This window comes from Gopherus evgoodei, chromosome 1, assembly GCF_007399415.2.
Source record: "Gopherus evgoodei ecotype Sinaloan lineage chromosome 1, rGopEvg1_v1.p, whole genome shotgun sequence".
Taxonomy (NCBI): domain Eukaryota; kingdom Metazoa; phylum Chordata; order Testudines; family Testudinidae; genus Gopherus; species Gopherus evgoodei.
The window spans coordinates 271,860,475-271,873,192 of NC_044322.1; the positions used below are offsets into that span (position 1 = coordinate 271,860,475).

Here is a 12,718-nt window from a genome sequence, read left to right on the forward strand (position 1 = left end):
TGCTGTAGGTTGCTCCTAGCTTCCCCAGTTCTGGCCTATCCCAGCAGAAAGTGCCTATAAGGAATAGTTCTGGCTGTTGGAAGGGGGAGTTGCCATCTAGAGAGACGTGCAGGTACTAGGGGTTGAGTTAGGCTGCCTCATCCTTTTTTGCTAACCCAGACACCCTGGTTACATGTGTTTCACAGGCGTGTGTGTCTGGCTGAGGCTTTCCTCACAGCTGACATCATACTGAGCACGCTGCAGAATATCTCCGAAGGATTAGTGGTGTACCCCAAGGTAAAGTAACTTACATGCAGAACTTACATGCAGTCCTGAAGCTCCGTTAGCACTGCGGGCCTGCAGAAGAAGCCATCCCACTCAGAGCACTGAATGCTTACCTGCTGGCTCAGTGAATATTCCTAAGGGCTGCCCAGTCAAGCTGTCCAGTTTCTCACCATGGCACTTTTCTGTGCAATACAATAATCAGAGGACACTTGAAGAAATTAAAATGCAAAAAACTTAAAACATCATAGAAAATACTGTTTTCTGAGGTATACGACTAACTTGTGGACCTTGCTGCCACAGGATATGGTTGAACGAGCCCTTACTAAGATTCAAGAAAGTGTGGGCAATTACATGAATGTGACTCTCACCTGCGGTAATATTAGCTAGGATAAAATTTCAACATTTCAGTCTTACTATCTTTATTTCTAGACTGGGTCTGGAAAAGGTGGCTTTTGTTTTGTTTTTCCCTGTTGTACAATTTGGGGCATCATGGGGCAGGGGTACAGCAGGAAATACCTGATCAGATCTACTGATAGTCGACTCCAGTGTGATAGTGCCTGTTTCTTTGGGTTTTTTAGGTGATTGAGAGGCGGATACAACAGGAGCTGCCCTTCATGGCCACAGAAAATATCATCATGGCCATGGTGAAAGCAGGGGGTAATCGCCAGGTATATACCCAGTTAGGAGGGTCTGATGCTCACTGCCACGCATCATACTCTTGAGGAATGGGGGTATATAAAAGTTTGGAATTATTTTCCCTCTCTCCCTTGGTGACACCTTGGTCTACCAGAGCTGTTAATCTTAGGATTATGCTGCAGGGCCAGTCTTCTTCCAGTCATTTGGGAAGGGAGCAGCTTGGGGGAATTCTTATTCGTTGTTAGAAGCTCTGTGGGGGGGGATCTCTATCAACTTACGATGTAACGAGTTGTCTGTTATTTATTACATTAGATTATGAGAGCAGATTGTAATTCTTAATTGTTTGTTGAAAAGGCACCTAGTGCAGGATGGGTAGCTACCTGCCCCACAAAATCAATATAGTGCTTTTTTCATTACTCTTTATGATCCTTCAGCCAGTTTTTAATCTGGGAGACAGGCTTCATAGCAGACCCATTTGATTTGAGTCTCTGTCTTACAGCAAATGTTACTGAATATTCTAATACAATCTAAACACCAGGACTGTATGTTCCCATCATCACTAGCTTTGTAGTTCAGTCTAAATCAGGTAATCAGCTTGCTTGGCAGGATTCATTCTTAATAAATTCATGCTGCTTATACTTCCACTTGCCTCTATACAGTAATTTCCCCCTAAATATTAGTTTCATCATTTTATTATTGACAGAAATTAGACTTGCAGGTTGGTAACAGTGGGCGGGATTTTCAGATTGTTTGAGTTAGGAGCTTTCAGTGGGACTTGTGTTCCTAACTCATTTAGACACTCCTGAACACTCCTCCCCTCCAGTAGCTTAGGCCAGTGTACTTGCTTTTTGTAACTTAAGTTTGGTAACTTAATTCCCTTAAGGGTCTGTCTAATTGCAGTGTAGACATCTGGGCTCTGGCTGGAACCCAGGCTCTGGGACTCTCCCTCCCAGCAGGGTCCTAGAACCCAGGTTCCAGGTGAAGTCTAAACATCTACGCTGCAATTAGACAACCCCACAAGGCCGAGTCAGCTGACATGGGCCAGCCCTGAGTTTTTAATTGCAGTGTAGACATACCCTTGGAGTTAACTTCAATTCTTATTTATTAGTGAGCCTACCTTCTCTCTAATACTATTTAGTTAGATACAGTTATTATAAAATCTCCTGTTGTTCCCATTAACACCTTTGACTAACTTTTTTACTTGTTCTGCTTTTGCACTATGTTTAATCCAAAGAGTCTCCCACAGATCCTACCGGGGTGATCTCTTTCCAAGATAGGAGCTGGGGACTCATTTGTTTACATGTTGCTGGCACCATCACCCTCACGTCTGGACCCCGTAGAGTGTGCTCTATAGATCTGCATTGGGGAACTGAGCAGTCCACTGGAGGAGCGAGTGAGCCATTGGCAGCATGGGGGTGGGAAGGGCATTAATAAAAAATAATGCATCTTAGGGTTCTGGGAAAGCACAGCCGGTGGAGTCTCTGTTGACATGGCTCCATGGAGCTACATGGATGGGAATCAGGGCCAGTGTGGAGGCACAGGGTCTTTGTGCAGACACCTCTGCCTGCCATTGGTTTCCCTAGGTTTGGAGACTGACTGGCACAGCCTTTTCCATTCAGGGGCATCTCTTTAAGGGAATCCTTATGGATGTTACATCCCCCAATGCCCCATCCTGTATGATTTTCCTTGGGAGGGGATATTTTTTTTCCCCAAATAAACCTTAACTCACCTCAGGTAACTACGTTCTTCTTGCTTGCTAAGTGGGACGGTTTTCTTCTCTTCCTTTCCAAACTTGTGAATGTTTTGTGCTATTAAACTCCTGCAATGTACCCTGCACCTCAGGGGCAATTAGTGGTGGATAAGGAATTCCTGCATACCCAGTTTATAGAATGCTTTGGGAACAGTCATGATGATTTTCCAGCAACAGACCATAGATGGGCTAGAATTACTAAAAGTATCTCACAGTGTGTCCACAAGGAAGGGCTTGAGGAAGTGGAAAGAATTCCACCATCTTATTTTGTGGGTGTAGTGCAGTAGCTCTCAAATTTTTTTTATTGGCGACCCCTTTCACATTGCAAGCCTCTGAGTGCAACCCCCCTAATAAATTAAACACATTATTTAATATATTTAACGCCATTATAAATGCTGGAGGCAAATGGGGTTGGGGTGGAGGTTGACAGCCTGCAAACCCCCCCGCCCCCCACGTAATGACCTTGTGACCGCTTGAGGGTCCCGAACACTTGTTGTGGTGTAATTAAACAAGGACTATATTTATAATACAGACCCTTAACCTCAGGGGAAACAATGTAAAGGATGCAGCAGTGATATGGTGATTGGTCTCAAATAGCTATGATACAAACTTTTTCTCTTTCATTCCTATGCTATGCAATACAACAGCCTTTGACCCACCTCTACCCTCCATGCACCAGTGAGTCAGCTGGCTTGAAGTGTGCTGTCAGTAACGTGATGATGGCTCTCTTCCCCCTAGGATTGCCATGAGAAGATACGCATTCTTTCCCAGCAGGCAGCTGCTGTTGTGAAACAGGAAGGGGGAGATAATGACCTCATTGCTCGGATCCGTGCTGATCCCTACTTCAGCCCCATCCATGGACAACTGGAAAGCCTCTTGGAGTCCACCTCCTTCACTGGACGTGCTTCCCAGCAGGTGAGGTTATGGGAAGCAGCTTAAGATGTTATGGGGCATCATGCCATAAATTATCCAAACCACGTCCCTTTATGTGTCTGAGACATTCCGCTTTCTATATCTCTGCCCCTTCCATTACAGGATTGGCTCTCTTCCCATTCTTCTAAAGGAAGGAAGGGTTACCATATTCTTAGCTACATAAGGGCATTCCTTCCCTTTTCTGTCCATCTCAGTTGCCTTCTATCTCCCCCATAGTCTTTGATTCTTGATGTGCTGGGTGACTAGGTGCATCTGTGAGACTGAGACCCTGGGACCACAAACTGGAGCTGAATGAAGCACAGAGAGGAACTCTTTTTTTCTTTTTCTAACCTTCTCTTCCTCTTTCCCTTTGAGCAGGTGGCGAGATTCCTGAAGGAGGAAGCTCGCCCAATGCTGACCCCGTACCAAAGCAAGATGGGTGTGAAAATGGAGCTGGCACTTTAGGCTGGGCTTGTGGATGTATAGGGATCTGGGTGATATTAAAAGCCTTAATAAACCAAATGTATTTACTGTGTCTATACTTGTGTACCCTGGGAGTGACAGCCATCCCAGGGCTCACACTCACGCTCCCCAGATGTGTGGTGGTACTGCTTGTTCTGGGTCTGCCGTATAGCCAGCCAGCCTCCCTCTCCTTTGTGTTGGGATTGTTGGGAGGAGGTTGGCATAATGCCCACATTTGTTCTGGTTTTGCAATGACCAAACTAAAGTGACAACTCTATCACACACACTTTCCTCTCCTCGTATGGTATGTTCAAGCGGATTAAGTAGGCAGCACTAGGGACTTGATTGCATCTACAAATTGACCATCAGTTGAAGGGCATGGGCAAAGGGAAACCAGTTTTGTCGCCTCATTTGTCTGCTATTAAACTATTGTCCACAGCGGTGCCAAAGAGTTGGTGGGGGTTGTTTCCTTGAAAGTGGCTGTGGGAGGACTATGATTATGATTTAATCACACTTAACCCCTGCTTTGGCCAGATGAGTAGGAGTAGTAAAGGGAGAAAGCTTGAGCCTGATTGCTTTTCATCATAGTAGTGGTCCTCGACAATACCTGTGACACAACCCAGTCATAACATGTCTGTGCTGTACCAGAATCTCTGGCTGTAGTGCACGATAATCATACATGAAAGATGTGGAGTGGGACCAACCAAGGTGACTCTTACTTCCAGGCCCAGTGGCTATTGGCTTAAGGATGAGCAGCGCTGCTCAGAATCACTGGTTATAGGTAGAAGTTGTTGTTGAAATGTAGCCAAGGGAACATACAAGGGTACAAAAATCATTTTGTCTACCAAGAATGTGTTCCCTTATGGTGAGGAAAGAGAGGGTAGGGACTCTCATAGAGTTCATAGATGCAAAAGAATTTCAGGGGTTTGTTGGTTTTTTCCTAAGTCTGTATGTTTTCCTGTTTATAACATGTTTTTTATAGACTAAATTCTCCTTGATTTCAGAAAAGCTGTCTGACCCTCCACCAATTCCTGAAAGATCATTGTGCAGCCCTCTCCTTTCTCTGCCACTTCATTCCTAGGCTTATCTTTCAGCACAGAGAAAGCCTCCCCTTTTTCTCTAATATATGCAGTCCCACAGAAGATGTGATCAGGAGAACTCAGGGTTTTTTTGTTTTTATTTGGGAATCTGATTGTGTCCTGACAGTCTCATGTGAGAGGTGGAGGCATGGCTATTTTAAGAAACTACCTGTTCTCCTGGAGGTCATTGTGATTTGAAGGACTTTCTAGGCTTCCCAACCTAAGATTTGGTGTTTAATGGGATACTACTATATTATGTATTCCGGGAAATTGGAAATCTCAGGCCATGACCCCATCACTCCTGCAATTACTTTGCCGCTGGGCTAAGAAATGCAGAATCTCTCTCAAACAGTTGTGATTTTGTGGTGATATATATTTTTCCCGCTCCTTCTATATTAAACTTTAATTGACCATCTGTTTAGAAAAAGTTTAATTTGAACATCAGTAACCTTCAGACTATTTATTCAAAAAGATGCCTAAGAGCACATGTAGATTAGATTTGGCGTTTTTAAATGTATTTCCTCCAGAGATGAGGGGGAGCGTGTTAGTGGAAAGAATCCCTCTGAGGGAAAGGGAAGAGACGGTGCACAGATTTGTTGTTATCTAGAAACTAGCTTTGATGCCAGTTGGGGGAACCCAGCTGTGGGATGTTTGAATGGGTCTCAGATTAAATCTGATTGTATTTTTTCTGGAAAACAAATACAACACAAGGAACAAAGCCACCCTATTGGCAGCTTTGTGTGATACACACAAATCTTTTTCTGGCTCTCATCTGGGGCTTCTACTTGAGTCTATTACAGAGTTTAGAAGAACTTGGTTCATGTTTTTTACCTAAGTAAATTAACAGAGTCCTCTGCATTATGTGGCTCTGCTATACGTGTCAGGGAATTATACCCCTTGCCCATTATAGCAGTAGGTCCAATACAGTGCTGCAGAAGCAGCTCTTCCAACAGGTCATAAAATGAATTATATTTTGGAGGATTTATCCTGTTACATCTTGATAATCTACATTCTGCAGATATCCCAAGCTAAGCAGCGATGGGTCTGATCACTATATGTAACAGAAATAATCACAGAAACAAAAGGTAGAAAAGACTTATTAGCTCAACTGATGTTACTGTAGTAATGTGTGTAAATGCACATTGCTACAATAAGGAAAATCTGTTGGAGCTTTGCTCTTTCAAACAAAAAATAGAAATTATAGAAATGCAAAACTTAACACACCCTTAATTCTGCCTTCCTATCCTTGCCAATTTACCTTTCAAAATTAAGCCACTTTATGCCTATGCACCATGGACTTGGCAGGGGAGAGGGGCATGAGGCTTATAGAGTGAATACCAGATTGTCCAATCCAGTACTAGAAATGTACCACTTATCCATTGTGTAGTTGACTTTGACATAACTACAGGCTGTCCTTCAATTCACATCTGCTTGCTTGAACCCCCCCATCTTACACTTTATAAACACATGCAAGACTAGTCGACACACAGCCAGCTCTCCAGTATAGTTCTTTTGTCAGATATTGGATACTGTTATCTTTTAGTGATTTTCAGTAGTCAGACTCCTTGCAGCTGTATACCTTGAAAATACTGTATACTGTTGTGTTTCATCTAGATAGACTGTTTAAATGATGGACCTAAATGTAAGATGGCCAGTTACAGTCATCTGAAGTCTGTATGTGAATGGACAAAATATACCATGTTTTAAGAGGTCTCAGTTCCATAGTCCAAGCAATAGGGGGTGAAAGTCAATATATTTGAGGTTTAAGATAACTCCGTGATACTTAACAAAATCATGTATCTTCAGATGATGCATAAAGCCAGGGGCCTGACATCTTTTAGAGAGACAATGCTGTGCATGTAGGACTGGTACCAGGAAATCATGTGTTTTAATCCTGGTTCTGCCACGTTCTGTGTGACCCTGTCCAGGTCTTGTTAACTATGTTCCTCAGTTTACTCACCTGTAAAAACTGGGTTAATATGTACCTTACAAGTGCTATGAGACTTTAGTATTTCTGCAGTGCTTGGAAGATTAAAGTGCTAAGTTGTGTTATGGGGGCCATTAAAGGAGTCATGGTACTTTTCACAATAGCTCAGGGTAGGAATGGAGAGGACATATTAGCCTCAATTTCCAATGTGGGTAAATTACATGCTGCAAACCTAAAACGGGCTAGTGTTCAGTTTCACATTGTTTGGTACTATTGTGTAGAGGAGGTGAAGGCTGCATTTCGGTAGTGGGTAAAGCGACTGTTGTGTGTCAAACACAAGATTAAAAGGATTTTCAGATGGAAGGTGCTGTATAAATGTAAAATGTTCGTTCTCAGTGCATCCTGTTCACTATTCTCTCTCCATATGATCTTCATAGTAGAGAGCGATTTATCTCTCATCACCATGCTCTGGAGCACTGACCTCATGCAAATGACCACCATTGACTCCTGAAAAGGAGTGTGTGTTCCTGCAACTTTGCTGCTCTCTGGCTCCTCTCTATATTCTTGTTCTTCACTTGATTATCATTCAATCTCTATGTCTGGGTCCCCCCCCCCTTTGTAAGGCTGTCTTTGCATATGTATAATTTGTTGACAGTAGCTATACCAGGATGGACAACATTTTTTCCAAGATCTACCTCTTAGCTATGCAAAGAAACAGAACTAGTACAATGTGCCTAATTACTGTCAAGCAGAGGGGAGAGGGAACCACCTGTCTCCCAAAACATCTGTTTACCAGTGGGTGAAGATTCAGTAGGGGGGTTTACATTCACATGCCCGAGTGACCCAGGTCGGTAGGGGGCGAATCGGGCCCTAGTTTCCAGTCATGTGGGGTACCCTGCGTTTGGGGGCTGGGGATAGGGGGTACAGGCACGTATGCTAAGGGGGGGTTCCGGTGCCACCCTCAGGAAGCTCAGCAGCAAAGTGCGCTGCAGGGACAGGTTCTGCAGTATCGCGCGTGCCAGCCGTGGGGCTGTGGCGGGCGCGAGGCAGGCCTAGGGAGCCATGATACGCACCGTGGGGAGAGCTGTGCCGCGCCGCGCCACCGTCAAAGACTACATTCCCCATAATGCTCCATGGCGCCGCCCGGATGCTGCGCATGCGCAGAGGCGGGGAGACGGCGCTGCTGACGGCGATTGAAGCGGTCGGTCTCCGGCGGCTGCAGCAGGGAGGGGGCTGAGGCGGCTGCGGACTCGGGGGCGCCCCCCTCCCGGCCGGGGGGAGCGGCGCGCGCAGCAGGTGAGCCGAAGGGGGGGCAGATGGACAGACCGACCGAGACAGACGTGTCCGGGGGGCAGCAGGCGAGGGACCGGCCGCGGGGCAGGGCGGGCTGGAGCCCGAGAACAGCCCAGCCAGGGGCGGGGGCAGCGCATGAGGGACTGAGACCAGCCGCGGGCCCGGTGGGGCTGCCTGGCTGAGGGCGGCCAGACGCACGGAAAGCGGGTCTCTCTGGAGTGGGCCGGGGGACGCAGCCTCCATAAGGAGCCCTCTGGGCACGCGGCACGTAGCCTCCCCTCCAGGCCCCCTGCTGCTGCTCCGCAGCGTGTCCACTACTGCCTGTAACCCTGAGGGCTGGACAGGGGCAGAGACACCCCCTTATCTGGGACCCCGCCGCAGAGGTGGCTCATTCACAGAGAGAGACCTGTGTGTCTGTTGGCTCAGATGGGCACCCTTCATCTACATGGGTGTTTTCCCTTTGTACACACCCACGTTCCACTTTGGTAGGCTTCCTCCGGATTTCAGCTGTGGCTTGCAGTTAAGAGACTTGGGCCCGGAAGGTACGATTCCTGCCAAACGTGAAACCAGATGGGTCTGTTCGGATACAGCCACCTTGCCAGGAGCTGAAATGTTAACGAAAAAGCTCCCTTCCTGTGTTTCTGGATGACCAAAACCATACTTATAATTGCCAGCAGCAAGGGGAGGGCTGGACCCTGGTCTGCTGGTAGGGTAAGCTCCTGTCCCGCCTCTGTATTCATATCCCTTCCCTCGCCACTGAGGTGACTTCAGGGTGGTCCCTTCTCTACAGCTCCTAGGAAGGTTCCATTTCACCTGATCTGGTGACTCAGGGGCTGCACTGCAACTTTCTGACTCATTTTATACAATGATTCATGACTGGATTTAATTAGATTTAATGGGGCATCTTCTCCTGCCTTGTCTCTGTCCATCTTTTCTTTTGGTCCATTCTTGCTCCATCTCTCTCTCTGCCCTTGTCCCTCCTCTATTTGACTTTATTCAGACTTGCCATGGGGCTGCTCATTAATTACAGGCTTGGTTGTCGCGAATTCCCATTGGCCAATTTCGTGACCTTTTTGCCACTAGTCAGAGCTTGCCTGCCTTATATTTCTGCTTGTTCTCAGTTTCTGTTCAGATATCCTGAGAGGAGAGACTGACTCCTGTTTGGTCTGGTGTAAAGCTGGGGGGGTGAGGGAAGAGGAACATCTGTAAGATGACCAACAACATGGCAATAGCCTCCAGGTTTTGGGCATGAATGGGTGTAATGCAAACCCTCTAACGTTGTGTGTCTGCTCATTCTAAATGGAAACACAACAGTTGATGTTGCTAATGAAGCAGTCTGGCTATTTAGAGAGTAGGATTTGCTAACAATGCCCCATAGGAAAGGTGAAAATAGACTTGACTTCTGAGACTTGTGAACAAAGGAGATACCGTGAGTATAACTGGTCTGGTTCGGTTCATCACTTCCTATGACAGCACTACTGGGTCAGTCAGTCCCAAGTCTTCTCCTTGACAGCGTCTAGTTTCTGATGCTTGAAAAATGAGTGGAGAAAACAATGAAAATGTAGCAGGCCAAATGTACAAAGTTATAGTAGGGAAAAAGAAATCCTTCCTCATTCCCACAGGCATGAAATAAGAATGATGTAAGAGTGATCATATCTCAAACCACAGTAGCTGTTAATAGTCCTAATATAGTCTCAAAGGAGCTGGACTATGCACATAAAGTTACTAGTGTATAATAAGTTGCAGGTTCTGGGCCTAAGTAGTTTAACATATGGCATGTATTATAAAGGAGCATTTCTAGCAGATCCTGGACAGTGGTCTGGGTGGGAGTAACCTTATAGTGAGGGATGTCATGTTTTTAGATTTTAGGCGTTGGCTACACTGGCACTTTACAGCGCTGCAACTTTCTCGCTCAGGGGTGTGAAAAAAACACCCCCCTGAGCGCTGCAAGATACAGCGCTGTAAAGCGCCAGTGTAAACAGTGCCACAGCGCTGGGAGCGCAGCAGGCTAAACCACATCAGGATATGGAGTACATGCAGTGCTGGGAGAGCTCTCTCCCAGCGCTGGCGCTGTGACCGCACTCGCACCTCAAAGCGCTGCCGCGGCAGCACTTTGAAGTTTCAAGTGTAGCCATACCCTTAGAGAAGCAGAGTTCTGAAAGGAGTTGTCTGACTGTGGCCCTGAATACATCTCTTAAATTGCAGCTCCGCTCAGCAGAGTGATGTTCAGCAGATCTGCTGCCTGGGTTTATTCAGAGTCACATCTGCTGAATCTAGTGCTGCCATTTGCTCTTGTTAGCCCCGCAGAGCCAACAAAGCTATGAGAGAGTGAACTGGAATCTCTTCTTCCTTGTGCATTGTCAACAGATTTACAGGTCCAGTCAGTTAAATCTGTGCAAACCCGTCGGAGGCCTTGGAAGGTACAAGTATCACTAAGGTCGTAATTTGACTTACAGGGCTTTTTATTACTGGTGATGTTGGGTGAGCAAAATAAAACACAGCTTGACCCTGGTGTCTCAGGGTGAGTTTGTAGGGCTGGCAGAAAAAAAAATCATGTAGTCTACAAATCTCTGGCCTGAGGTTTCCCTTCACAGACCTGTCATTGTGATGTATGGGTGGGCTTTGCAATCTCCAGGTTTAGGGTGTGATAAATGATTTAGGCAGATGCTAGAGCCTCTCATGATTCTACCTGGCTAACATATCTCTCCTGCACAGAGTCATTTGTCTACTTTGGAGCCTGGTAGATAAAATATCACTCCTTTTTTTGTGTTTTAAAATGAATGTTAAAGTGCAGTTCTGCTCTGTGTTGGCATCTTGGACTTCCACGTTCATTGTATCTCAATCATAATCAGATGTGCACAGTATATATATTTTTTTTTTTTCTGTGCCAGCCCTACCATGTCAAACTGTGATCTGAAAGTCAAGCTTGGTTCTTCCTGGCTTATTCATTATCACCAGGCAACAAGATTCTGTCCTCTCATACATTATCTTCAAAGTGAATCGGAAGTTTGAATGTGGCCTTGCAATTGGAAATTTAATTATTCTGTTGCTCTTGCATGAGCCAGGATGGGCTGAGTGATGAGCCTGCAGGGCTCATAAAACCTTTTTTTTTTTTCTCACTGTTAATGATGAGACAACTGCTGCACATAGGGAGCAGATCTGTTGCATAAGAAGATGGTTTTTTAAATTAATTACATTTCTGACCACAGTTACACTTTCAAAGCGGTGCAAAGAAGTCTCTTGCAAACTTCTATAGTAGACTCGAGCTGGGAGGAGACGGAGTTCCAGTTTGCTTTTCTTTGGTTATTAATTCTAGATCTTGATTCATTTTACCAGCTATAGAGCTCTGGATTTTTGTGATAGGAGGCAAAGGAGAGAGATCTTGTCTTCTCTCCACTTTCCTCCTGCTGCAAACATACAATCAGTCTCCTTAATTCACAGTGATTTAAGTTATTGGGGACCATTTAAGTACTGAGTGTTCTCCCTACATTCTAGATCCTGGCAAACATCATCCTGCTGTGTCCACTCACCCCCATAGCTCTGCCATGAAACCCCAATTTTGATGTGGCACACCTCCTGCTATTCCAGTCCAAGGATCCCTTTGGAGCAGTGACTACCCAATCATCAGTAGACTTTTGTGAGGTCTGATGTGATGCGTAGGGGGAACAAGGATGAAGCCATTTAAACTCCTTTAACTGTTGCTCTAAATCACGTGGTCACTTTAGAGATGAAGTCAGAGGGTTAATCCATTGTTATTGCATCATTCCTGTCCTTATACTGTATTTACAGGAACCCAAAACGCTGTTAGACTAGTAGGTTATAAACCTTGCAGAGTTTCCTGGAATGAATCAGATCTACAAGTATAATAGAAACTGTTTAGTCTGGATGTGTTAAGGGACGAGATCCACGTGGAATTGTGCTTAGGTGTAAAAACTTAACTGGGTGTCACACTGCGAGGGTAAGGCAGCACTTTTCGTTGTCTTTTACAGGCCCTTATGGACCTTGTGTTTCCTTTCTCCCAGGTGATTGTTCCGCCTTCAATTGCTAGCTTAATTATGGTTGGGAGCTAAACTCCGGTTCCACAGGCACTCACAGCAAATATTGACTTGAGGAGCAAATGACACTTGTAGATTCAGGATATGCTACCACCTGACCTGAGTGGGAAGGGGAAATGCAAGGGTGAGGATGGGAGTTGCTGTAGTGGATTTGATTTGGGAAATCCTGATTCAAATTCTAAAACAAAAACTTTTTGTGAGGGCTGAGGAGATGGACTGGAACAAATACAGATTTTTTTCATCTCTCATTCCTGTGACTGGGAGGTTCAGTCTGGATGTTTGAAGTTCACACTCTCAACATGCAGTTTTACAATACGTACTGAGAGTACGTCTACACTAC

The 12,718-nt window shown here is 45.5% G+C and overlaps 2 protein-coding genes across 6 annotated transcripts in view; both read left to right on the top strand.

The window, feature by feature from the left end:
* The window catches only part of ADSL (adenylosuccinate lyase), a 44,704-nt gene extending 40,620 nt beyond the window's left edge, over positions 1 to 4,084 (top strand). For 2 of the 3 annotated variants that reach the window (XM_030546915.1, XM_030546932.1), the window contains exons 10-13: positions 186 to 276; positions 843 to 932; positions 3,389 to 3,565; positions 3,941 to 4,084. In XM_030546915.1, the coding sequence (XP_030402775.1) occupies positions 186 to 276; positions 843 to 932; positions 3,389 to 3,565; positions 3,941 to 4,027 (445 nt within the window). In that variant the 3' untranslated portion in view covers positions 4,028 to 4,084. The remainder of the gene's footprint in view (positions 1 to 185; positions 277 to 842; positions 933 to 3,388; positions 3,566 to 3,940) is intronic. The other variant, XM_030546925.1, reaches the window with a different exon arrangement.
* Positions 4,085 to 8,256: 4,172 nt separating this feature from the next.
* The window catches only part of SGSM3 (small G protein signaling modulator 3), a 71,411-nt gene continuing 66,949 nt past the window's right edge, over positions 8,257 to 12,718 (top strand). For 2 of the 3 annotated variants that reach the window (XR_003998280.1, XM_030546904.1), the window contains exon 1: positions 8,257 to 8,326. The gene's annotated coding sequence lies outside the window, so the exon portion shown is untranslated. The remainder of the gene's footprint in view (positions 8,327 to 12,718) is intronic. The other variant, XM_030546895.1, reaches the window with a different exon arrangement.